Source organism: Argentina anserina, chromosome 7 (assembly GCF_933775445.1).
Source record: "Argentina anserina chromosome 7, drPotAnse1.1, whole genome shotgun sequence".
Lineage (NCBI taxonomy): Eukaryota > Viridiplantae > Streptophyta > Magnoliopsida > Rosales > Rosaceae > Argentina > Argentina anserina.
In genome coordinates, this window is record NC_065878.1 from 12,609,977 (window position 1) to 12,636,907 (window position 26,931).

General features: G+C 37.8%; 2 protein-coding genes across 2 annotated transcripts; one reads left to right on the forward strand and one right to left on the reverse strand.

The window, feature by feature from the left end:
- Positions 1–12,770: 12,770 nt before the first annotated feature.
- Positions 12,771–14,783, forward strand: LOC126803066 (AT-hook motif nuclear-localized protein 22-like). Its single transcript, XM_050530816.1, has one exon. The coding sequence runs from the start codon at positions 13,232–13,234 to the stop codon at positions 14,195–14,197; it is 966 nt and encodes a 321-aa protein (XP_050386773.1). The 5' UTR covers positions 12,771–13,231; the 3' UTR covers positions 14,198–14,783.
- Positions 14,784–18,023: 3,240 nt separating this feature from the next.
- Positions 18,024–26,898, reverse strand: LOC126803062 (kinesin-like protein KIN-UB). Its single transcript, XM_050530810.1, has 19 exons — positions 26,656–26,898; positions 26,391–26,491; positions 26,159–26,281; positions 25,704–25,889; positions 25,266–25,487; positions 24,953–25,106; positions 24,445–24,594; positions 24,260–24,348; positions 23,721–23,924; positions 23,335–23,454; positions 21,982–22,092; positions 21,747–21,878; positions 20,993–21,131; positions 20,793–20,885; positions 19,871–19,996; positions 19,642–19,767; positions 18,940–19,083; positions 18,604–18,732; positions 18,024–18,520 (listed from the first exon to the last, which is right to left on the reverse strand). Exons 1-19 carry the CDS (start codon positions 26,834–26,836, stop codon positions 18,360–18,362), a joined length of 2,691 nt encoding a protein of 896 aa, XP_050386767.1. The 5' UTR covers positions 26,837–26,898; the 3' UTR covers positions 18,024–18,359.
- Positions 26,899–26,931: the final 33 nt, after the last annotated feature.

The following is a 26,931-nucleotide window of genomic DNA, read 5'->3' on the forward strand; positions in this document are numbered from 1 at the left end:
GGTCCTTTTCTGTTACTGGACTTTTCGGTGTCAACGTACGTACGTTTATCATGCTGCAAGGTATATCAAATTCCAGTCAAGCTAGAAAGGTACATAACAACAGAAAAATGCACTATTAGTTAAAACATACAATAGAAATAGTTAAGTACAACAAAACAAGTGATCAATTATAATCTAATTAGTGCACCATGTAAGACTAGTTTTCATGTGTCTACTACATTATTTAACAAATAACAATGCACTATCTCATCCTTCCAAAAAGAAAAAAAACAATGCACTATCTCAATCTTTCTTACTTATACTAAGCTGATATGAATTACTATACTCCTAGGCTCCTAGCTGACCTCTTGTAGTAAATTACTAGTCCTGCCAAAATCTCAAGCTTGTTGTAGAATGTTTTATTGCACTTCCAAATATGTGGGAGAGTCATATTCTTTCGCACTTCCTTATAATATAGATATCATCAGTTACTCTTAGCTATTACATATATAAGAGTGGTTATATGATGTTCTTATAACTATTTTGGGGGTTTATAAATATATATTATCAGAGGCTTTAGATTTAGACCTATATATGCAATCTAGAGAAACCCTTGCGCGCGCACACACACACATATATATGCTATGTAGGGTGAAGTTTGACCATTAAATCAATAAGGTAAAAATCATTGCCATGCAAGGAATTTATCATTTGATCTCTTCATCAATTATATATTAGTCGAAGAATCTCCTCTACTTAAAACATATCGGATGTGAATTATGTAAATTATAAGAAAATTTTCTTTCCGACTGACCTATATTGTAAAATCCGGCCCTATGTTAAGATTGATAATTCAGATATATAGCATAAGCAAGTACCTAGTGCTTTTTATAACCTTGTGTATGATAAATTCTTCAAAGATGAATCTTTAAGATCTTCTAGCTTGGTTGATGTATGTACGTAGAAAGTATCAAGCTTCTAATGCAATATGGTTCTCAAGCTCCTAAGGCATGTTTATTTTGGACGTACTGCACATCATTGATTAGTTGATTTAACGTTCTAATTAAACCTTAATTTATATCATAAACCTAAGAAGACCTGAGACTTTATTCTTAAACGACAATACTTTTATCTGAAATCATGGTTTCAAGTCCCCTTTGCCTTCCAGATATAGATCTTATCGACCCAATCCTTTTATTCTCTACGTACGTACGTACGTCCCTCTTGCTGCTGATAAGCAAAGTTAAGAAATTTCATTCTTGAGCATTGGCAATATAAGAAACTTCATCACACTAAACCATTGGCAATCTCTATTCCAGAAAAAGAGTCCGCAACCTTAGAATTACAGTACCAAAAACAAAAGAAGCTAGGGCTTCTGCAGCCAACAAAGTGAACAAACTACTGCATGTCTGGAGAAAGAAGAAATCACACACACACACACACACATATATATATATATATATATATATATATTCAATGATCCATCTAAGATCTAAATTTTTTTGTCTATATATCTACCAAGTACCAAACCCTAATGTGGCCACACTCATCGATCTCTATCACAAACCGTTGACAATATTAATTTCTGGCTTATGCGATTAGATTTTGAGCGAAATATCAAAGAGGATAAACAAGCAGGTGAATCGATGACTAGAATGATTCCAAATCCATCGCCATCTATCACATGGCGCAACCTCAGTTTGGTCGGCTGTGTGTAGTCTCTATAATATTCTCCAATGCTCAGTGCAAACTAAACTAATCAAATATCTACACTCAATAGTTAATTAATCAACCAAAGTCTCAAGGCTCTTGAATTATTGGCCTTCAATTCCACCGAGGACAAAGAACGGTGCAACAATCTCAACCCACTTCGAGTGAAAAGCGGCTTGTAAGAGAGTGAGAACATGCTTTGCTTACTAGCATTTTGTAAGATTCGAAGCCATCTAAGGTGCTCTTCACATGGAAATGTGATGAATGGTTCTATTTAATTTTCTTTTTAACCTAATTATATAACTAATTCTTTGCTGTGGTCCTAATATATAGTGATTGATCTTTATGGATTAGCTCTATAGCTAGATTAATAATCATCAATTTTATATGTGGATTAGATAATGGGGTTTCCATTTGTTTAATACAGAGGGATCGAGATGATTAAGATACGCATCAATCACAAGAATACTGTTGTTATGCACTGCTGCCAAAGCTCGTCTGTACTCTGTAGCTTAATTACATCCATTTCTTGTACTCTACTCTACTCTCTTAAGGGAAGACTATGTCTTTCTTGAAGACTTAACTTGTTCATCATCCATATGTATTTCGCTAAATTCAACAAATAACGCTCAATTAACTATTCTGTTTTAAATTTATTTTGTTCAATTATCCCCGTGAACTCAACGCTAGCAATTAAGCTGCTAATGGGATTTGATTGATTTGTATTATATATATATAGACGTAGACGTAGACGTATAAGTGAACCCAAGAATCTTGGTCTAGGACCAAACTCTAGCTAGATATTATGACAGAACTCCTTAAATTAATTAAGTTATTATTACCATAACTAAAGCAACAAAATTAGGAATGCATAGCTAGATGAGAATTTTTTATATATAACTTGAAGTACATCCTAGTTAGGTACCACTTCTAAAGTGGTGTAGTGAGTAATTTTTCAGTTCAAGATTTGACAGGTGAGTTAGTGAAAGATGACAAAATACCTTCGATTCGAATGGACTTTGGTTCACAACTTCACATATATAACAAATGCTTTTGGTTGAAGGGTTATTGGCGATGAACATGGTATGAATTTTAAGTAAGTACTGCGCGCATAAGAAAAAGGGTTGGTGGCTTCAAATATGTACACGCCGTGACTGCCTTAATTAATACTTATGAGAACGATGTTTTGTTATATCTTTCAATATATAAGACTGCAATTTCTCTAATCATGCATAAATTTGTGTTTGTTTCTATGGAGTTAAAGAGGGATATATAACTTTTCCGGTGGTATATCGCAACTAGGGGATCTTTTTTATACAAAGATAGTCATCTCGTCGATCCGTGCTTGCTTGTAACGGAAAGAGGGAGAGAGAAGGGTGGCCAAAATTTTAGCGATGAAGAAGGTGGACCAGTTGTCCCGTAGACGAAGGAGCCCCCTTTAGATTCTTCTTCTGCCAATTACAATTACAAGCCCTAAAATTTATTTGTTTTATGTTTATCTGTCTATTTCTCTCATTTTTCTCTGTCAAGAACCGGCCAGCTTGGATTCATCCATAAATCTACAAGCTTCAGGATGAGATCGAGTGACACCTGTTGTATTCCATAAAGGCATAAACATACGTACGTACGTACGTACGTAAAAGTGTGTAGGTTTATTACTGACCAAATTATTATGGATGATACAGCTCGATCTGTCACATTTCTGGCCTGTAAAGAATATAACAATCATGGACAAATTTGAGAGCATTATAAAATTAATTAAGGAGGGGATATCGATCTCCGGCGTGCTTTCTAACCTTTTCATTCATTTTGACATTCAAAATCGATGCGGAGCATAAGGGAGAACGACTCATAAGTCCTAAGTTATCAAGAGTATTAATTTTGGATAGGTGTTTTGAGAAGTATGGATTAATTGACATAGAACAAAAGAAATGAAGTGTTATTGTAACAAAAAAAAATGAAGTGGTTATACTTATAATTTGAGGATCGGGTGTATCGTTATATGTACTAAAAGGTCAGAGCAGTCTAATTTTGTTTAAAAGTGATTCCCCTCATTTGTTTGACACCGATATCATATATGTGTAGTTGGACGATCCTGCGCTGCAACAATTCCAAAGATCGACGCCGAGTATCAACACCTATTCTCTATGATTGATCCTGCGATGCAACAATTCTGTTTGTGTAAGAGTCGAAGGAGAAGAACGTGAGGCCTGGAAGCTCAGGTTCTGTCGTAGTTGGATCTGCCGCTCGCCGAATAGCTCTTTTTGTAAGAGTCGACGCCACATTTGATACACAATTACGTTACAGTTAATGTATCTGCAATTTTGCATTGCGGTAAAACTAGCTCGCCTTCGCCGTACTTGAACCCAAGAAAGGAATGACCAATTTTGCATTGCGTAACACTTACAAGATTCATGTAGACAGAGCAACGTACGTAGGGGGTTACTTATTCATGGGACGCAGCACGTGTGACAGTAAATGACACCCCACACGTACGTGTGAGAGAGAGTCTGGATCGATGACTGATCGATCTTCTTTCGCTCGACCTGTCTCCAAAATGAGAAGTTGAGAACTAGAGCAACAAAACATGCATGGTCTTAGCAATCAAGCAAATAGCTGCTATACCACTTTAGCACATAGAATGGTCGACGCAAAACTCTCTCCCTCTCTCCATATCGATCAGCACTCAAAACCATCTTTCTCGATCCCTTTCTCTTCTCTTTCTGTCTTTCATTCTCTCTCGCATTCATTGATTGGATTTGATTCATTCACGCCCACACGCTGTGGTTTGCCATTCAAACTACACTAGCACCATTGACGATGCAGTCAAACTGCATCCATGTCGATCTGATCCTTATGTGGGTGTATCATTTATGTTCGATATATCGGCCGGCATGCTAGCTTTACCTTCTTCTGCACCTACTATTGCAGAATATGTAACCAAAGAAATTTTAAGTACATGAATATCACCCAATCTATATACTTGCTATCTGTTTTTTTAGAGGGATTTTTAATTGATCAAGGTGTTTTTTTACTACATTTGATGTTCTTCTATGTAGAAAGCCTTTGACAGTCATTAATTAGTCGATCTAAATCGATAATGGAGAGAATTATTTTGAGTTAGAACATATAAGTATGAATAAATATGTACGAATAATTGTAACTCTAACCTTTAACCACCATGAACAAGCTTAACGATGGGTAGATCTAACCCAAAGCGTACAGAGTCCGATCCTATAATTAAGGGCAACCGGCGAATATATCTTCATTATTATAATAGGAAGTGCTTTTTTGGTGTCAACAATTTCACCTAATTTCTAAACTTATTGTAATATCTAGGGGTGAGTACGGGACGGGACAAGGTTCATCCCACGTCTCATCCCAACTTTTGAATCGGGACGGGATCGGGATCGGGACGAGACAAATCCTACCTTCCTATGAAGTTAAATAAAAACTTATATTTTTACTTTTTCATTAACAAAATAACATTCAATAATGAAATTTTAACAAAAAAATATATATTATATTCAAAATATTATAATTTATCACTATTATTTTAGTTGATATAATTTTGGAGTTATTAAGAACATAAATTAGTTTCATTTTGATATAAATATATAAGAATTTTTAAGTTTTCATTAAAGGTGGGACGGGACGGGACGAAGCGGGATAGAAATTATTCGTGGGAAAAACTTGCGTACAAACTAGTATGTACGCGTGCGTCCAAACTCTCGTTTATTTGCACACTTTGCGAATATAAATACATGATTTTAACCGTTCAAAAGTTTAGTTTATTACTAAAGATCATTTCTGTAAAATATCAACATAAACAAAAATCGTCTTCATAGTCGATTGCATCAAACAAATTGACGGTTGATCATGAGACTACTAACTTTCACCATAACCGTTCATTTGTTTGATGCAATCGACTATGAAGACGATTTTTGTTTATGTTGATCTTTTACAGAAATGATCTTTAGTAATAAACTAAACCTTTGAACGGTTAAAATCATGTATTTATATTCGCAAAGTGTGTAAATAAACGAGAGTTTGGACGCACGCGTACATACTAGTTTGTACGCAAGTTTTTTCCATTATTCGTCTCACGTCTCATTCCACTATTATGGAACGAGACGGGATCGAAACGGGACAAACATTTTTAGACCTCCGTACCGTCCCTATGAATTTCGGGACGGGATCGGGATTTCCATTTTTTATGCCCACCCCTAGTAATATCCATGGCAAAGACATCAGTAGATTGCAACATATAATATTTACGAGGGTTAATATGGTAAAAAAACAAAAGCAAAATAAAATTGGAAGTTGTGTGAGAAGCTATAGTTTATCATTAGGCTTCACCCACGTCTAATGGCAGTTTTGTACTCAACGCAAGTTGAAGCTAAAAAAAACATAAGTGAAATTAAGAAATTAATCAAGGAAAAAGAACATGTACGTTTTTACAAATCAAACTAATCTTTTCGACCAATCCTTATATCTTTTCCTTTGTACAAATTAGCCTCTTCATTTATGCAAGAGACTTCTTTGATCATGCATAAATCAATCAATTAGAAATAATATTCGCACGCACGAGCCCTTTTTCCACATGCAGGAAGGCTAGTATATATTACATGGACTTTGAGTTATTAATCATCCTAATATCTTTATTTTGTGCTTGGTACATCATTAATAAAAAGATTGAAAGAATAAAACCTTTGGACAGTCGAGACAACCAATATTTACCAAGGGGGAATTGACCAAATGAACATAAATAATTAAAAACTTGATCAAACTAATTCTTATTGCTCATTTCAATTTTTGTATTACAAATTACATAACTAACCTCATCTCTCTCACCTTTCTCTCATCCCACTTGTATGTTTTTCTCTTTCCAGATCTTCTCTCTCTCTCTCTCTCTCCAACAACCGCCACGACCCTCTCTCTTCTTCCTCCAACGTCAAGTCACTCTACCCCTTTGTTTCTCTGTCCTCCGGCGACATCAGCTCCGACGAACTCTCCAAGGAGACACATGTGGCAGCAGACTTATGGAGAAGATTGTGACGAACAATCCTGAGAAGCTTGCCGATGCATTCAAGGTTTGATAAAATGAAAGAAGAACAATGGTGCTACAATTTGTAGAGACCGGCGTCACTCTCTCTCTGTCGTGGCCACGATGATGTGGATTTCGTCATGGATGCGGAGACAATATCTGACGGAGACTAGGGGTTAACTATCACAACCCCGAAATTTCAAGTGTTAAACTAAAAAATCAAAGCCATGAAAAATTCTAAAACAATCTCAATAAATCGAAATCATCTTATCGTCACAACGTATCGTAACTGAGTTCATAGTACATCTCAGTGGATTTGATTATTACAAAACCAATTTATAATTCAGCATTATATCAAATGGGAATGTAAAATCCTCTCAATCCTCACCACAAAATAGAATAAAGAAACTTTGAAATCTTCAGAGTAGTCCTCTAATTATGCTAATCCACACCTGCATAACTATCTCATACACCATCGAATATGTGCACGGGATTGTAAACACAAACTCGATAAGCTTTACAGCTCGTATGAGTAAAACAATAGTATAATACGCATAGTAACACAAGAGAAAAATACTGAAAACATTTAATTATAAATGCACTCATGAGTTACAGGATGGCCCATCTGGATGTCTAATAATATCTGAAAATATAAGTACTCATGAGAAATTAGGCAACTCATTTGTTTACCCGAATACATTTATAATACCGGTACTCATGAGACCTAGGTACTCATCTGTTACCCCTCATGCAGTACACCGTCAGACATTGAGCAACCTATCTGTTATCCAATATCCCAAAAATATGGGTACTCATAAGCAAGTAACTCATCTGTTACCCCTCATGCAGTACACCGGCAGACATACTAGAGCTCTAACTGAATAGTAACTGTCACCCGGCCAAGGTTAGGTTCTGATATGCCAACATGTCTGAAGATAGAAAAACGTTTTAACATGACTCAAGTTAAAACCACGTACAATAGAATTCTCACATGTTATTGTACAAAAAAACCAAGCGACTCATACTCAAATGAAATAAATATTAGTGCTATAAATAAACTCATTTGGAAATATGAATATGACAGTATATGATATAGTAACCTATATATTTAAATCGTTTTTACCATTTATACACATACACAACTCACTATATCATATACATATCATAGTTCGGTCTTTTAAAATAAAGCGTAATTATGAATCACCGCCAATGGTAGACTCGCCATTGTGAGATTTACTCACCTTATTTTCCTGAGCGTAATTTCCACAATACTGAAAGCAATCATTCACTTGTTTTGTCGATCACCTAGTTGTATAAAAAATGGTTAGAAACGTTACGTAAAACCTCAAATGCCAAATCAGTACTATTGTTTACTGTTCAGCAATTTACGGTTTTTACGTAATTACTGTCCACGTATTATTGTTCATGTACGTATTGTTTACGTATTACTGTTCCAGTAAATACTAATCACCGATTTACTATTTCAGAAAATTACTTTTATAATTATTGTATAAAATTACTTTTTACATTTACTATACAGAATTACTTTTATATTTACCGTACAAAATTACTTTTTACAATTACCGTATAAAAATAATTTTTTACAAAATTTACTGTTCGGAATCACTGTTCACGCGCCACCCTCCGACAGCCGCGGGTGGTGCTCACGCGTCACCCACAGTAGCAGCGCATGGCGCTCACGAGCCACTTCAAAACCCGCGCGTAGCTTGCCCACCGCCGCCCAAAACTCTGCATTTTCATCTCCTCCACCTTTCCATGGCCTATGGCCGTCTCTTGCACCCTTCATGCGCCGCCACATACAGCGACACACGCCCCTCCACCACCTTCGGCCAAACCCATCCAATCACACACAATCAAAGAGTAGGAGGAGATCACAACCGTACCTTCAACTTGTCCAGAACTAGCCGGAGACCGCCGCAATCGCCGCCACAATGTCTCGGATCGAGGAGAGGAGGTCAACGGTGTTACAACTCGATTCGAGCCTCACCGCATGTGGAATCGCGTCGGGAAGGAAGAGGGAGGGCTCGCCATTGTGACCCCGAGCTCCTGCGACGCCGACAACGTTGAGATCGACGGAGCCGAGGCTGTGCTTCGTCGGCGCTACTGGATCTCCGCTTGGGGTGCGTCACCATCACCACCGGTCGACGCGTCGTGGCCGTGCGGTGTCGTGCACGGTGGCCGATGGAGGGAGATCGTCGGCAAGAGGTGAGGGGAAGGGAGAGAGGGCCAGTGAGAGAGAGAGAGGAGAGGCTGTGGGGGGGGGGGTGAGAGGGTTTCTGTTTCTGGAAATTAGGGTTTCAAAAAAAATTCCTTTTATACAATTTCCAAAATCGGAAACCAACTTCCGTCAACAATAAATTTTACATACGACGTCTGATTAAAGTGCGTGACATGTCCATGAACTCGTATCGACGAGCTCTACAACTTCCGTAAAGGAAGTTTTCGGAAACGACGACGGAATAAAAGTCGACTCCCGTGTTGCGATACGTAATGTTTTTAACTTTTAAACTTCGGTTTCGTTTCGTCTGACATCGTCGATTAAAGTGAAAAAAAATGCGATTTAATCAATTTCCAAGAATTCGTACAATTTGAACCTGAAATTCGGGTTATTACATTAACGCCGACGCATGTCCTCCTAGTCTTGAAGCTCGATTTGGATACAACTGTTAGATAATTGTTGTAAATGGAAATCAATCTCTACAATTTTGAGAAGCTTAATTTCAATCTAATTTTCTAATTATTTGGGTCAGTAACACAATTACTGAGTGTGAATAATGTCATTACTAGGGGTCAGTAATGCAATTACTAGGTGTCAGTAATTTTTCCGACGACATTAGTGGGGGTCAGTAATTTATTTCAACGACCGAAGTCTCTCTATTCAATGTGTGAGGGTAAAATGGTCTTAAAGTGTATATTTAGTGAAAATATATTGATTCAGTCAAATTATAGGTAATCTTGTGTTGAAATGGGCACATTGTAAGACGTGTCAGTAAAATAGACAAAAAGGGGCTAAATTTGTACTAAATAGACATTTTTCATTTTCCAAGAGTGTAGCACGGAAAGGACTAACTTTCTTGTAGATTCTCTAAGTACAATTTAGATAATTTTGTAAGAATTTTGTATGGTATATATAGTAGAGGAGTCTCAGTTTTGATCTGTTTGTAGAGGAGTCTCTCTGCAATTATTAATAATGCATACATTCGTCCAAGTTTGGACACATCTGAGAAAAACTCATACTATATATATACACAACAATTAGATAGGAGAATTTATACCACTAGACTAAAATAGACTTTCAGACCAAAAAAGAGAGAGACTAAAATAGACTTGACAATTAAGAGCAAACTGATGGAAATTCAGATTAAGTTATCCTACTAATTAAACTATCCGAACTAATTACATGCATGCACTAATAAATACAGAAATAAAAGTCATCGCACGAGTTGTATGTATGTCGAGAGGCATGAAGCATGGGACATTACTTTGGTTGGAAGGTGGTTTACTAGTTTCCATAAATTCCGCGAGAGAAAAGTTTAATTGAAAGCAAGACTAGCAAAGTAGCTAGCTGGAAATGACATATCTTCACCGCCGGGGGAAAAAATTAATAGTATCGGAGTTGTACCTCATGATCGACTACCTGATGTTTTCTTATAGATCCTAAAATCGAAATCACTAGCAATTTGACAAGGTCATATATGTATGAAAAGGATTTGGATGCTTAAGCACACAGAGATATAGATATATACCGATTATATATCAAAAAGTCTCCTTTAATTGAGCTTTAAGGGAACTCAAACTAATCGAACTTATCCACACGGTCTCAAGTAGAATTTCATCAGAAGCTATCAAGTCAACTCCATATTTTTCTTTAAGTTGTAATTTGTGTTAGTTTGACTAGCTATCATCGTTTCGATCATGTACTATTGCACATTACGTACGTACGTAAAGTAAAAGCAGTTTTAAATGGTTTAATTTGTGTTAAAATTGATGCAATGAGAGCTCGATCCAACTGTGATAATATCATGTACGTACTAACTTAATTGTAATGCTCGACCAAGAACTGAGAACTAACCCTAAAACATTTCAAGAATGCAGTTTGTGTACGTCTCAGTCGTATTCGAATTCTAACCACAACAAGTACATGACCATATTCTAACTTTGCTTTCGATGAATTTAGTCGATTTTAGTGCCATTTTTAGGGTGATAATGAAGATGAACAGATAGTATACAAATAGCACCGTATTCGATCAAATAACCCGGACGTAGACATATGGACACCATAGCCATAAGACAAATCGTACACATATACGTACCTACGTACCCCACCTGTATGAAAGATTACGATTAATGATTATAAATTTATAATTAATTCAACCTAATGACAAAGCTGTTTGATAGTAACCAAGTCAGGTTAATTACGTGCCAAAATTAGATGAACAGCTCGCTAAGGTGATGTGGTTTCGATGTAATGGGGAAAATGCAAGTTGATAGAGATAAGATAGAGAGTGGGGGGGGGGGGGGGGCCGGGAAAGCCACGTCACCCCAAAACAAGGCAAAATCGAACGGCCGGCCGGCTGCCCCTACAGAACGATCATCATCATCATCAATCAAACCCCGATAAAACCCATAAAACCCTAGAACATGCAGAACAGAGAAATTTAAAGGCTTTTTTAAGAAAAGGAGGGAGGAGATTGAGAGTGGGAGATATCGAGTCGCCCTTAAGACACGCCCTGACTCCCTTACCCGAACTGTTGGGGATGGGGACCCGCCCCAATTTCCGATGACCCGCAAAATGACAAAACCAACCCGCCCTCTTCTTCCTGTCTTGTGTCACAGACTCACATTCTCGCAGATGCAGAAGCCTCCAGTACTTCTACCAGTACTCTCTCTTCCTTCCATTACGAATATGCGCTACAGGTCGATCACCGATCTGGTCAAGCTTATTAGCTAGCTACTAGTAGAACTTACGGGCTCAAGTACGTTAAGGTAGGTTAGGTCTAAAATAAAAAGAAGACGTCTGAGCTTAAGCGCATGCATTGTGAAGGTTAGGATCAGCAGCTATGTAACTAGCTAGCTAGCATTGTTTTCTCTGCAGGGCTTTAGTTTGTTGGGTACAAAGTTGACATATATAGTTAAGATTTTCGAATTAAGCTTCAGTTAAGCAGCGAAGAAATTAAGCCGCTTCATAATATATGCATCCATGTATTCTGTTATTAGGCATGTGTTTCTCATTCCATATTGATTAATTTAATTCTGTATCGAACTGTAAGAGCTTTGTGATATATAATATAGACATGAAAGATTCATGCAGAAGATCATAGCAGTGAGAACTGAGAAGAAAGGTCCAAACATATGATCGATCAAGTATCACATATATTCAATCTTTTGTTTTTAAAGTAGTACTAATCGATGAAACTGAGGCCTAAAGTTTTGTTGATTTTCGATTCTGCAGTGAGAAAAGTCATTATCAAGAATCAAATTGTTAACTTGGTCTTTGCAACAATTAATTAAAGGAATCTGCTGCGGCTATTTGATTAATTAAACCAAGTAAATAATCAAATCTGGTAAGAAAGAGTAATATGCAGCAAAAAAAACCTGATGAACTAGCATATCAGTGTGATGTGCTGATGTTGTAGCTCAATATAATTATACACAAAGGGTAAAGCTAGGCTTCCAATTAATTAAAAATTTCTTAATCATAATTATGAGCTGCTTTATCTCCTATACAAAACTCACATAAGAACTAATAAACTAATAGTGAGATGAAATGGGGTACCGGTGGTGGGGTCCAATTATAAGAGAGGGTGAGGAATCGAGTGCGAAGAGGAAGAGACGGGACCCACACACCGCCCATGCGCAGGCCACAGGCTGTGTTAAAAACCGAAAACCACAAAAGAACCAAATTAAGAAATTGCCAAGCCTGAAATGGCATCAAACCTAGCATTCAATCCATTCCCATCGACTTAATTCCTCAGACCTAACCCTAAATATTAATCCCAGACCCATTCAAGGCTTCAACCAACTACAACAACATACCCAAACACACCATAAGTACTCAATAGCCGAAGTACTAATAGTACCCTCCTCTCTCTTCTCAAAGTCTTCATTTTATCCCAAAACCCCAAAAAAGGCCAATTCAATCAATCAATCAATCAATCAGTCTCCCAAACAGTAAACCTCACTAGAAAACAACACCCTTTCCAATTCTCACTTCTCCAAGCTCATCTCTTTCGCTCAGTTTCTTCATTTTCTCCCCCAAACTCTTCACCAAAACCCAAACATCTATCATGTTCATGATGCATGGAGAAGAAGTTACCGGAAGAACAAGAGAAACCATGGTCTGTCAACTTGGTGGGTGCTTTTGAATTTCCTTCCGTTTGGTGAAGTAAACAGAGATATACAGAGAGAAGCGGAATCAAGCTAAGCTATTTATTGGAGATTGTTTTGTTGAAAGGATAGAATTCGAAGTTAGATATGGACCCGGTAGCAGCACACGGCCGACCACTTCCTCCTCCGTTTCTAACGAGAGACCTTCATCTAAACCACCCTCATCATCAGTTCCAGCACCACACTCACCTCCTCCACCACCAGAATTCTGAAGACGAGCAGAACAGCCCCGGCCTAAACAACCACTGCGGAATCAAACGCGACCGGGACGACAACTCCGTCGCCACCACCACCAACTCGATGGAAGGAAAGGACCAGCTCGGTGGGTCCACCAGCGGAGAAGGCGGTGAGATCACGAGACGACCTCGTGGCCGACCGGCTGGCTCCAAGAACAAGGCCAAACCCCCCATCATCATCACGCGCGACAGCGCCAACGCTCTAAGGTCTCACGTCATGGAGGTCGCAAACGGCTGCGATATCATGGACTCAGTCTCCACCTTCGCCCGCCGGAGGCAGAGAGGCGTTTGCATTCTCAGCGGCAGCGGCACCGTCACAAATGTAACCCTCCGCCAGCCGGCCTCCCCCGGCGCAGTCGTCACCTTACACGGCAGGTTCGAAATTCTTTCCCTTTCGGGATCATTCCTGCCGCCTCCTGCGCCTCCCGCAGCGTCAGGGCTCACCATTTACCTAGCTGGCGGTCAGGGGCAGGTCGTCGGGGGCAGCGTCGTAGGACCGCTCCTAGCGTCGGGCCCTGTGGTCATTATGGCAGCGAGCTTCGGTAATGCTGCTTACGAGAGACTGCCGCTCGAGGAGGAGGAAGCCTCGGCAGTGACGCCTATTCCGGGGAGCGGGCCGCTTGGCTCCCCCGGCATCGGTGGAGGAGAGCAGCAGCAACAGTCACAAGTTCAACAAGTACAGCAGCAGCAGATGTTGCAAGATGCTAATAGCCCAACACCTTCCTCCTCACTCTTTCATGGGATGCAGCAAAATCTTCTAAATTCAGTTCAATTGCCTGCTGAGGCGTATTGGGGAACAGCTCGTCCTCCTTATTGAAGTCCATTATCATCGTCATCATCATCAATCACTGTGTTTTGATTTTAGTTTGAACCTCACTCCTTATCCTTCTTATCTTTCAAATTAAACAGCCTTTTGTTTTCTTCTATAAAGATTAGTGTGCATTTGATTACTTAGTTGAAATGTGTTAATTGTTCGTGATGGGGAGTTTGATATCTGAAGAAGCTAGCTAGCCGGATGTACAAAAGAGATCATGAGTTTTGGTGGGTTTGGTTTTACTGGATGGATCATGAAAGTTTACTTTGAATTCACCTCAAAGTGATATTGTAGCTTAGACATGAAGCAGCAGTTTCAACAAGTTTCACAGGTTGGCATTTGATTTCAGTACTAATTTTCTGTCTCTCTTTCCGTTCCTTTCTTTCGTTGTACTTCTGCATCTAATGAACAGAAAATCACAGGGCTTTAGTCTATGTTACAACTTATTACAAGACCCCTTAATTAAAAGCATTTTTGATTAATAAATAGTTCTTACTTTCAGTTTTGTTAACATTGTTACAATTTCTTTTTAATAGGTTAGTACACCTTGATTTGCCACTTATATCTTCACATTTGATTTCATTAGCTTCTCTTCTACTTCCTTGGCTAGTCAGCTGTTTTTGTTTTTCTGGGAAATCATCGATCATCTTAATTATCGACATTGTTGCAGCTGTTATATTTGTTGCTGTTGAAGTTAATAAAGAAGCTGTTTGTTGCTTACATTTAAGTTCTTGTGAATGTTTCAAGGTTTGGTTGGAACGAAAACGTCTTTTTCTTCAAGAGAATATGAAGAGGGATGCCTATTTGGGGGACTTAATTAGCTGACTAGCTAGGGCTTTCTCTATCTTTTTCTCTGTGACTGGTTGTCATTAGGGTTTATAATACTATGGGGGGAAGGAGGGAATTGGGTATTGGGTCACACGTGCAGTGCTCTCTGTAAAAGCTAGCTCCTTTTCGAGGCAACAAACAACAAAACAGAGGCATCAACCCAGCGAGCGTTAAACTCTCTCTCTCTCTCTCTCTCTCTCTCTCTCTCTCTCTCTCTCTCTCTCTCGTGATGAAGAAGAGAGAAAGTAAAAGGCTTAGGTCAGTAAATATTAGAAAGGAGATAAAAGTAAATTAGATTTGTCTTCATTTTCTGAGCAGGATATGCTTCAAGCTCGAAACCCTAGCTAGCGATAGCGCTCTGCTTGTTCTGCAATTTCACACCAATACCAAAATATCCTATTCTTGTGTAATGATCATACATTTTCCAGATTCTGATCTTCACTCATTGTCGTGAATGTCTCTCTTTTAGTACTTGTCTTCTTTTACTCATAATTTGAGCAAATTGGATTTTACTCTGTGGCATGCACCTCATATATAGTCTTCAAGGATCGAATTAGAATCTGTCTTTCGATAATATTTCGTGCACTAATATTTTATGTATACGCACATGAAAATTCCTAATTGTAATGATCTATTGTCATAATTAGAAGTTAGACTAGACACGTACACAAAGAAGAACATAACTGGATATGGATCCTTCATGTCTACAATTTATTTTTCTTCATTATAAATTGTTCTGAATGTATGTTAATAGTAAATTTGTAACTGTAGTTGAGATCATTTATATATTTGACTAATGAAATGCCTTTCCAGTTCGATCATCATGGTGAACTAGCTCGTTATATGATGCTTTTCCTTTTAAGTGCATACTATCAACTATCAATATAGTACGTCCTCTTGCTTTCTTCTTTCAGCATCATGACCTAAAAGTTTACTAAGCATAATTAATTAAGAACTTAATTATCATGATGTTAAAACCGGCCATTAATTAGTCGTAACTCATGCACTCTCTGTGTCCTTGCGAATGTAGGTATTCGCTTAAATGCTTAATAGTAAACTTAAAATAACATATAGGTTTCGTTAATTCTGCATCAAGTCGATCTTTGGCATCATTCCTCGTGATGATTAATTTCTTACATTTGCATCAACCAAAAACACCTGAATTGATACATTGTATATGTTATTGCCCGGATCGATCTCACTTGAAACTTCCTGTAGATTATCAAGCAGTAGGCATCTCAATTAGTTTCACTTCACTTGAGCTCTTGGGATCAAGGTTAACTAGCTCGCATTAAAGTTCTGTAGAATCCTTCATCAGCTATGGTTAAGTTTACATGGGCTGCTTCAAACCTTAATTAGATCTTTAGGGTCAAACTATGTCATGTAATGTTCTTAATCCTTCTCTCAACTAGTCCTCATTACTGGTTGTGTTTTTAACGATTGGACGTACGAACCTCACCAACTCTCAGGGTTGATTTGTAATATATTACTATAATACCTAGCTAGCATATAGCAGTGTGTTGAAATGTTTTCTGAAAAAATAGTTCATATACATGTACGTACAAAATTGCATTCAAAATAAATTAATCTTATCTGTTAAGTGAGAATAAATTATGTTATGGGGAACATCTTGGAAAAATGAACTTTGAGGGAGATCGAACATCTTGGAAAAATGATTTTTGAGGTAATCTAGTCTACTAGCTCCCGTAATAACTCGACGCAGTTTCAAATCATTCAACAATCAGCAAAAGGTTTCAATAAGTTCTGTATCCGGATTCCGGAAACAGATCAAAATCATTTCTTACTTTTGGTAAACAAACGGATATATCGAAGAGCTTGGCTTCAAAACACAGCTAGGCAACAAGTACGTGCAGATCGAAGCAGAAAATCATTGAAACAATTCGACAACTTGGCTGGAGGCCAGGAAAGGGTTGCAATCTAGTACGTGGTATAAGTATATATAAAAGAGTAGAACCTATTATTTCATGCAGGAACTTAAAATAAAAGAATTCTGAAATGTCACGTACAGTAATAGTAAATCACCTAACCTGGAATTTGGTGATGTAATTGTAAGCATAGATAGCTAAAGTCCTTGATAAAATTGAAAAACCGTGTTGAGATTTTATATTGTTATGAATAGTCTTAGGACCAAATCAATGGTACTGTGCTTCATTTTTCCTCCGAAGAGTACTAGATTCATAATAGATTAAGATGATGATTAAAAGCTAAGCTTTCTACTTACCTTGACCATTATCCATAATATGGTGGTTCAGGGTCCCTCCTAAATCATAATTTAGTCACAAAACACTTATATTTCAAGAGGACAATGAAATTCAAACTCTAGGACGTCGGACTGTAATGATGATTAAGAGCTGATATCCATTTCCGAAAATCAACTGTCGATGTAGTTCAGCTTAGATAGGGTCAATTTTCACGAAAAGAAGAACAACCCTTCCTTCCATGCGTCTTTTAGAGGAATACGCTCGATCGAGTTTACTCTTTTTTATAAGATGTGGGGTATTTCTGGATTCTATGAAACCACTTCCTGCATTTTTATGTCATTTCAGATCATTATTAAAGTGTGGTACATAGGCTACTGAAAAGAAAAAAAGAAAGAAAAAAAACAGGAAGTTGACTCTAAACTCTGTCCAGACCAAGCCATTAGGATCTAAGAAGCTCAAGTCTCTTTGCCCTCTGTTTATTGTTTGAGATTTATTCTGTGCACAAATGCTAGAGAAGAACCTGATATGCTAGATGATAGATCTAGGAATCTACTCGTCGCAAATTTCTACGGATCACCATTCACCACTCTTCACGTTTACAGAAATAGGAAAAAATAAAAAAAAGGAGTAGAAATGTCCTATTCTCTGGATGCATGTCACCACCAGAGCGCAATTTGCATCACCATGATAATAAAGAGATTCAGCATTTAAAAAATGTAAAGAATGGCCATTATCATTGCTTATACCAATAGATGATACATCATTTTTGTACAGTAGAATACATCACATATCATGGAGGCGTGCTCCCGTGTTCAAGATTTTGCAACTCTGAAATCTAAACGAAGCTTGACTAACCTCCAAGAAACTACCAATGCTTCCATTAATTTCTGTTTCAATAATGACCAACTAAACCAGTTGCTAGAGATATGGAGAAGCTAAATAACGGATAACCTTAAACCCCGCTAACTTTACACAAAATTGCGAGAGGAAGTTCACTAATCATGACGAATTTGACACCATTCTTGCCCAGGCCTGTACAGGAGCATCATGAATGTGTCTATACATCGATCATCAAGTGGAGACAACAGAATATATTCAACACAGTGAATAGGATATCAGTAGTCTATCCTTAATCGCCGTAGTTCAGCACGGAAGGTAGGGCTTGAATTCAAAATTCGGCGGGCAAGAGTCCTAATGTCCTCTCGTGAACAGTCCCGTGAGATACGAACTAGTTCCCAGAGGGCACCTCCACTAATCATGTCTTTTGCATTTACCTCTGGTTCAAATACCCAATATGTTAGGACTGTGGAGCGCGGCATATATAAATATTTATGATATTGCACAGGATGAGACACATACCATGCTGTGCTAAGTGACAGAGTGCAAGCTCAATATGGCGCCGGATAGGTGCAGCCTCATCATTGGCATTTTGCACAATCCATGGGAGTGCGCCATCTTCTATCAAGATGGATCTTCCACTCTTTATACCTATAGTGTTAGCATATTAATATTAAGCCACTGATATTGGAACCCTCATCAAATGGAAATCCAAACCGTACAGTAAGTCAGCTAAGATTATCATTTTGTTCATTTGGCATAACCAAATTCCTTTTTGATCTGGTATAGCTAAATATGAGCAACAATCAATAACAGAACGAACTGGCAATGAGCATGTTTTAAACACAGGGTTCTTACCTTGAGTACATGCTCGGGACTCGCATTTCGCAAAGTTAGCAATTCCACGTGCAACTTGGGAAAGGACATCAGGGTGCCCGCACCGTACAATTCCTAACAGAGCCTTAATACCACCTTCAGACCGTAGATTTGTTTGTAGCTTATCTGTGATGATGTTACCAAAGAAGAGTTTATTAGAAACTGTGAAGGTATGAACTGCAAATTGTGAAGCATGACAACAAAAAAAGACTTGCCAAATGATAAACAGAGGGTCCCTCTGAAGCATACCCGTAAACTTACAAATCTATGTTCAAAGGCTTTCTTTGTATTATTTCTGAGACCAAGATATCTTTTTATATTGTTCTAGTAACAGAAATGGCATTCTTCAGAGTATGAGACGAATTTTGTGTATTAGTGTAATTATATTATACCCATTACTTCCAAGAGTTAACAAAAGTAATGAATTGGCTGTGGATTTTGAACCTGGTGGAACTACTGGCTGGTCAATCTGTCAATCACAACATCAAAACTACCTAGGGCATTCCCTATCAGATTTTGGCTACATTTAGAATAGAACTATTCTGATTCCTTCCGGTGAATTATATCCTATGCCTTTGCTTCAAGGAAAGCAATGCATTGTTACCACTTACAAGCTAAAGATGCAGAAGTTCACAAAAAAAAAGGCCCTAACATGGGAAATAAAGAAAAGATACGGAACTATACCATTGCCACATAAATTAGCAATAGCTCCAGCAACCATGCGGAGGGTTTGGGCATCATCAGCATCAGCTGCCGTCGTGGCCAACAAACTGATTCCACCTTGAACCATTATATGTTCTTGATTGGCCTCTGCATTGCCAGAGGAAGCAAAGAAACCTTTTAAGTTACTTACACAGTTACACAACTCAACTCTATGGATAAAATAAGGGGAAAATATTAATTGAGCCATCACCATTCATTGCAAGATTCGCAATTGCACCAGCTGCCACTCTTCGAACAGTCTCATCCTCAAAGCTTCTAAGGAGCATCAGCAATGAAGTAAGACCACCAGCTTCAACAATCCTTTTCTGATTTGTTTCTGCAATAGAAATGCAAAATACATCAATTCTCGGAAAGAATATGAAACAAAACTATTACGGGAAGGAAAAAGTATATGACAGTATAATATATTCATAGAAGTCAAGTAATCAATTAGTGATATCAGTCAATTTCTAAACACCGTCATGTCTTATTGTCTAGCAGATGGATTCAAGGTCTAACATATCCATCAATATTATATCATAGTGTTCTATTTATAAGTAAATGACAGTACTTTTTTTTTGTTAACTAATATATAAAAATCAACCTTGTCTAGGACCCAGATGTATTTGCATGAGGAAAATATACAGATGCAAATCGGAAGATCTTAAGTAGCCATGGTGTTTCAAAGTTTTCAGAGCTTAAAGAGATGTGTTTGCAGTTGAGCAATTGGCAGTACAAACAGATGGAACAAGAAATTAGCAATGAAGACAAAAACATAGCTATGCTGTGCTGTTGTGGTTTGCTTAAGAGTACACCTACACCACAATAATAATGGTAATACAATCCACCAAAAGCAGGCATTTCTTTTTGCTGTAAATTGTATTGTAGAACAATGAATAAAAGCAACAGGGCTAAGCTACAGGGTTCAACACTCCAATGCATCTTATATGGTTTAACACAACGACAGTAAAAATCCTATTCTTCTGAGGTACACCCATAAGCAGTATAGTAATGTTAAGCACCTTAATCTTAATAATAAATCATATTAAAATAAATAAAAGAAGAAGCAGCAGTAAAATGGACCAACGTGGTACTGGAAAACATAAGAGTCCGTGACAGAGAGATCTACCCACCTTCAGCAGCTAGGTTGGCCACTACTTTTACGGCATGAATACGCACATTTGCATCTTCTGATTCAAGTAAGGATAAAATCTTTTGCAATCCAACTGTTGTATTCAATGACAAAAACATTATACACACACACACACACACACATAAGATGACTGGATTTAAATGTGCAATGATATTGTACTCTACATATATTTAACACCACCTTGTTCAAAGAGTGTAGGAGTGGGTGCCTTCTGTCCATTCCCAACATCTCTCGAATGGGAATGCCTGACTGATGACATGGAAGAATCTGCAGTACTATACCCATTTCCAAGCCCACCTCTATCAAAACAGCTCCTCATCTACAAATGGAAATAAAAGCAAACAAGATAATGCTTCAAAAATAATATTTGAAGGATACAAGGCTAATTACCAATATACAGTTATTAACCTGACTTATTCACTCATGTTCAGCACAAAGTAGACAAGCAAAGGGAGAGATTCGTGGAAATCCTATTCCTTACAATCTTCAATACATTCTATCTTAATTATCAAAATGACATAGATAAGCCTAGTAGAATGAACTTGTATGAGCAAATACCTGAACCAATATATGTTATTACAATTGGAGCAAATTAAATGAAAAATATACTGACAGTCTGTTATCACATTACCAATATATGAACAAACTCTTTATATTGATGGAATTTAAAAAAAAAAACTAAACGGAGTACTAGAGATGTCATGCACTTCTCTATTATCCAGTTTTCAAAAACAGAAACTTCACAGTATTAGACCTTGGAATTCCCTAGACCATCAACTTTTATATTTGTGATAGTATAAGAACAAATACTTCTGCTGTTGGTTTCAAGACTTCAAGGTAGAAATCACTGAAGCATATACGTACAGATTGCAAAGCCCCATGCTAATAAAGCACGACAAATAGCTTACTCTTCAAACTTCAATAAATTACGTACCTGTTCAACTTCAAAATTCATTTGCAATAACTGGCTACGTAAGATAATGATTTCTTCTTCAAGTTTCTTCTTGTGTTGGGTCTCCTCCTCCAACAATTTGTGAACCCTGAAAATATCTGCATTTCCACCTGACTAGCGTAACCCAAAAATAACAAACAAAGCAAACCTACCATTAATTCCATGCTTAAGAACTGTAATAAGCCCAATGATGCTAGTTTAGGAAAGACAGTCATACTTCTGATTGTGCAAATAACCCCAGTTGACTCTTAAGCCTTTCCACCTCCTCCTCAGCCACCTTCCGAAGGTAGATTTCTTTCTGGAGCATCTCTTGCATGTCACTCACTTCCTGAAAGGCAATCCACAAGAAAATAAACTAATTTTTATTTGTCACATCACTCACATGACAAATCCCATAATTGCCACATCCACAGGGATACATATCTCTAAATGCTCTAAATCATCAATCCTGGTACAAACATATCTTATTCTTACTAGCACCTAGTCTAATTCATACTAAACAAAGGGTTTCAAGAAAATGTAGCAGCATCAGAATCGCTCACAAGTACCAATTATCAGAAAGAAATGAAAGAGGATCGTGAATGAGAAGAACAGGCTAGTGAATCTAGTTATTTCCTACTCAGTTTAATAAGTACAAACGTTCATCAAGTCCGTTTCTTGAAAAGAGTAACCCATAGCACAGGAGCTGAATTCTGAAGGCCGTTTTTCCTATTTACTAACATAATAATAATAATAATAATAAATACATAACAATGAAACATTATTAATTTATCTCTGCTACTATAAAGCCAAGCCAAAAAAAAGAACACTTCGCCATGTTGTGGATTGCCCAAATTCTCTTATATAAAAACACTTACTTAAGTATAGAATAACATATGGCATTAAAATAAATAAAAGAATGTGGTGACAAAGAAGCTTCCATGGTTTTCTCCTGTTCACTAAGAATATGGGTAAGACGCTAGTAAATATATAAAAAGAAGCAGGAAATCAATTTCCCAGACCAAAAAGCACATTACATACTAGAATAAGTTAGGTACCCGAGTGTTTGTTAATACACTAAATTGTGAACAAGCTAAATATGCAGCATGCAACAAAATTATATCGAGCAGATGAGCTAATATGTCAACATAGATCAAAGTGCTTGAATGTGGATTTATAAAATATGCAGCATGCAACAAAATCATATCCAACAGATGAGCTAATATGTCAACATAGATCAAAGTACATAAATGTGGATTTATATCATTTTCTGTAGGTGAAATGATTTGGGTTTCTTAGTAGAGGACTAAACAACTGAATTGATAGAATCTGAAGAAAAGACTAACTTGGATGGTCATGCTTCAACTCTACAAAAAAACTAATGCCTATTAAATATCCATAGATTCCATATGCCAAGTAGAGAAATCATAAATCTGATCCAAAATGAACATGAGCTGAATGAGTCCCAACTGATTTTGATGCCAACAAGTGAAGACACTCAAACTACACTTGAAACAGAACTTGTCAACTTGAACTCAAAACTGACTTTCAAGAAAACATATTACAATACAATGATTCTTCGAGAGATTACCTCTCCATTGCATTTACCATTGACCAGGCTCTCATGGTCTTGCTTCTGATTTGACACCAACTTCTCCTCAAGCTTCTTAACAGCTTCCATATAATCCATCTGGCATTTACGCCTTTCTTTCTACAGAGACAGGAAAACACTTATGATTTTTTTAACACCAGAGACAGAGTAATTTGAAATCACAAGTATTTATAGATTATGAGAGAATCAAATAACAAGACCAAACAATGCTTCCATTTTAGAGCAGTTTTTATTTTTGGATGGCTTAATGAAAACATTATTCCACCCAGAGCAATTCAAAAGAAATCTAAAACTTCAGGAAAGAAGAAAACAATTCTTAATATTCATGGAGACGTATAAATCTACATTAGAATGGCTGCACAAACCTCTAATGCATCAGCAAAGTTTCTTTCGACCTCTGAAATACGCTTTTCTGCTTCTACAGTTAGTCTTTCAACCTCATCCTCGTAGAATTTATGCTGCCTTTCATTTTTTGCAATAAGCTCATCCACTTGTAAATCAAGCTTTCTCGTCAAGCTTTTGTAATCAAACTCTTCCTTTATTTTCAACATATTTTCCACCTTCATAGCCTGCCAAGAATGAAAAATGACATCTAATGATTCTCCAACTTCCAAGAAATACTAACTATGACTAGATTATCAAGTTATTACTTTAAAAAACTGCTTATATGGATAAGACAAAAACTTCATGAAAACTGCAAATCTTTTTGGTCATTCTCTCTGTTTTCTTTTGTTAAAAACAATTGACAGTTTAAAAAAAAGGTAGCTTTATAATGTTCCACAATGCATAGGACCCTATCTAATTTAATATTAAAACAACTGCATAAAACACTTTTATATAGGTAGTGTTATATTCATAACATAACTCATAACAGCTATTGGCCTTTGCAAATACTAGAACTAACCCTTTGCCCAAATAGTATGGTACTTGAAGTTTCTCCTCGATGGCGTGGAGAAGGACCAATGGTAACAATTAATGAAGTCCTCGCTGATCCTGTGAAAAAAGATACTCATCAAATGCTAATCTTCTCAATTTATTACCCTACTGAGATCATATTTGCAGAGACAAAAGAGACATCTTGGTTCATACCTCCAAATGAATCTCTAAGCAATCTTGTAAGCTTTGAATCACGGAAGGGGACATGACTACTATTCTCTGCTAGAGAATTGATACACTTCCCTAATGCACTAAGGGACAGATTGATACACTTAGCTTCCTCTAACATATGACCCTCACTTCCTGCACGAAAGACCCAAATAAGAGACATCAGATGCGGAAGCAATTGCAAAGAAAAAAGGAAAATATACAGGAAAACAAAGTCCAATTATAAAATTATCAGAATCTTAGCCATGCATTTTATAAAGTAGGAATAAAGGAAACAGCTAAACTCTGCACCCCTCGTCCTCACCTTCACCTCCAGCAGGTGGCATGCAGAAGAACATAATAAAAAGTATGAGAAGCAGATTTTGAATTGACTTCTCAGAATGCACAGACAAAGGTAAACACATGCAATATACACATAGACCAACACACACCACATTTCCTACACAGTTTAAAATAGAAATGACTGCTATGAGATCACAAGTTGGATATATACCTGATTTCTGGATGCGTTCTGAACCTGCCAAATCTACAATAACAAGTTTGCTTTTTCGGACAAGTGGTCTAGACGGCTTGGTAAAGGGAGAAGAATCACCATTTTCAATCGAAACATTATCTTCACTTCCCATAACACACCTCCTAACGTTGACCTGCGCTAAGGAAATTATAAGCATCAATATTCCAATAACTAATTCAAAATCACGAAAACAGTTCAGTGGCAAGAAATTTGATATTTTCCGCCATCAGAGTTAAAGTACTAGATATATGTATGAGAGAAGCATATAGGCGACAGCTAGTGAATTATTTACCATCAGAATCGCATGACTGCGAGAGGATTCAGTATTCAACTTTGTATTAGCAGCAATTCGATGAGCTTCACCAATTCTTAACAGCTCCAGGAAACTTAACTGGTCCCTGATATCTACAACAGTTGCCTTAGGTACCGAAACATCTCCAGTTTTTGGATCTTCAACAATGGGAATATTATCATTTGCTGGATCCAGCAGGTCATGGAGGGTCTCCATATAAAGCTACACAATTTTTTGGGCAGAGAATCAATGACAAAGTTTTTGAACGGTAAGATTCTTCACAAAAGCAGCGAACACTTAGAAGATCATATCCAAGAGAAAGGGATCTCAAAGGTACAATCATATGTTTAATAATCAAACCCTAAAATATATAACCAATTAATGCAAACTTGCAAAGAAACAGATAAATAGATGTGCTGAAAAGTAATAAAAACAGACCTGCAGATATGAGACAGAGACAGAATCAGTCTCTAAGGATATATCAGCCAGAATATCCTCCATTGCACGAACCATTATTCCGCGGTCAGATATATCTTCTTCTCCCAGTCGTCCAAGAGTAAATGTTTTCCCCGTACCCGTCTGACCATAAGCCATCACGGTCCCATTATAACCTTCTAAAACACTCTACAAGATCAAAACAAAAAATTACTCAGTTGCTTAATGTCATAAGAGATGGCATCAACAAAGCACACGAGGTCAACAACACATAAACATCATGAGACATATTGAAAACTTATTACAGACCCAAAAATGAAGGACACTGGAGGCATCCAGTAGACAGTGTTTGGCAGTAAGTAATTAATGCATTCGTCTCTCAAAGTCGAGGGGTTTCACAACATGCCATCGCCCCCGCCCCCCAAGGAAATACAAATGGACACAATAAAAACACAAACCTCCACAACAGGCTTCGCAACAACCTCATACACCCGCTTCTGCGACGCGTACTCGGTAAGCACATCGTCAAACTCATAGGTGTCGGTATCCCAGTTGTTCTTCCGAAGCTTCAACCTCTTGAGCTGAAGTCACACAAAACGCCCAAAACCATCACTACTTCCCAAAAACACCACCGGCATTACAAATTCAGCCTCACAAAACACCAATGCAACAAAATCAAACCACACTCACCTCCGGCTGGAGCTCCACACAGTCGGCGAAATCGGCGTCGGCCGCCGACTCCTCCGCATTTCTCGGCCGCAATCTCACAGCCACTCTGACTCTCCCCGGCACTATTCAACACAACACAACAAAAACCAAAATCACTACGCATAATAATCCTGCATTATCTCACTTAATCACAAACTCGAATCTGCGCTACATAATCAAAATCCGAAAATCATTTCCAGCACTAATTTGAAAGTTAATAGGGAAGGAGGTTTGGAAAATGACTGACCGCCGTGATCGTCGCGGTTAGAAGCGGAGCCTAGCGGAGTCGGAGCACTGCGGCGGAGGACGGATCCGGGGGAGGAGGAAGAGGGAGGGAGCTTGGACTTGAACGACGACGAGGTTCGGAAGCCGACGGGGCGATCCAGCTTCACCGCGCCCTTCGCCGCGACGCCGTTTCGGTACGCCATTATTAACCGAAAGCTGAGCTGTACTCTGAGAGAGAGAGAGAGAGAGAAGGCGGGGTCCTCTTTCAGCTCTCGTTGGTTTCAAAGTGGTGAAGGAG

Excerpts from the sequence above, each read along its gene's own strand:
- LOC126803066 (XM_050530816.1), top strand. The coding sequence starts at position 13,232 with ATGGACCCGGTAGCAGCACACGGCCGACCACTTCCTCCTCCGTTTCTA.
- LOC126803062 (XM_050530810.1), bottom strand. The coding sequence starts at position 26,836 with ATGGCGTACCGAAACGGCGTCGCGGCGAAGGGCGCGGTGAAGCTGGAT. Across the intron at positions 25,890-26,158 it reads TTGCGAAGCCTGTTGTGGAG|AGTGTTTTAGAAGGTTATAA; the intron begins GTTTGTGTTTTT and ends TTGATCTTGTAG. Across the intron at positions 22,093-23,334 it reads ATGGTAAATGCAATGGAGAG|GAAGTGAGTGACATGCAAGA; the intron begins GTAATCTCTCGA and ends ATTGCCTTTCAG.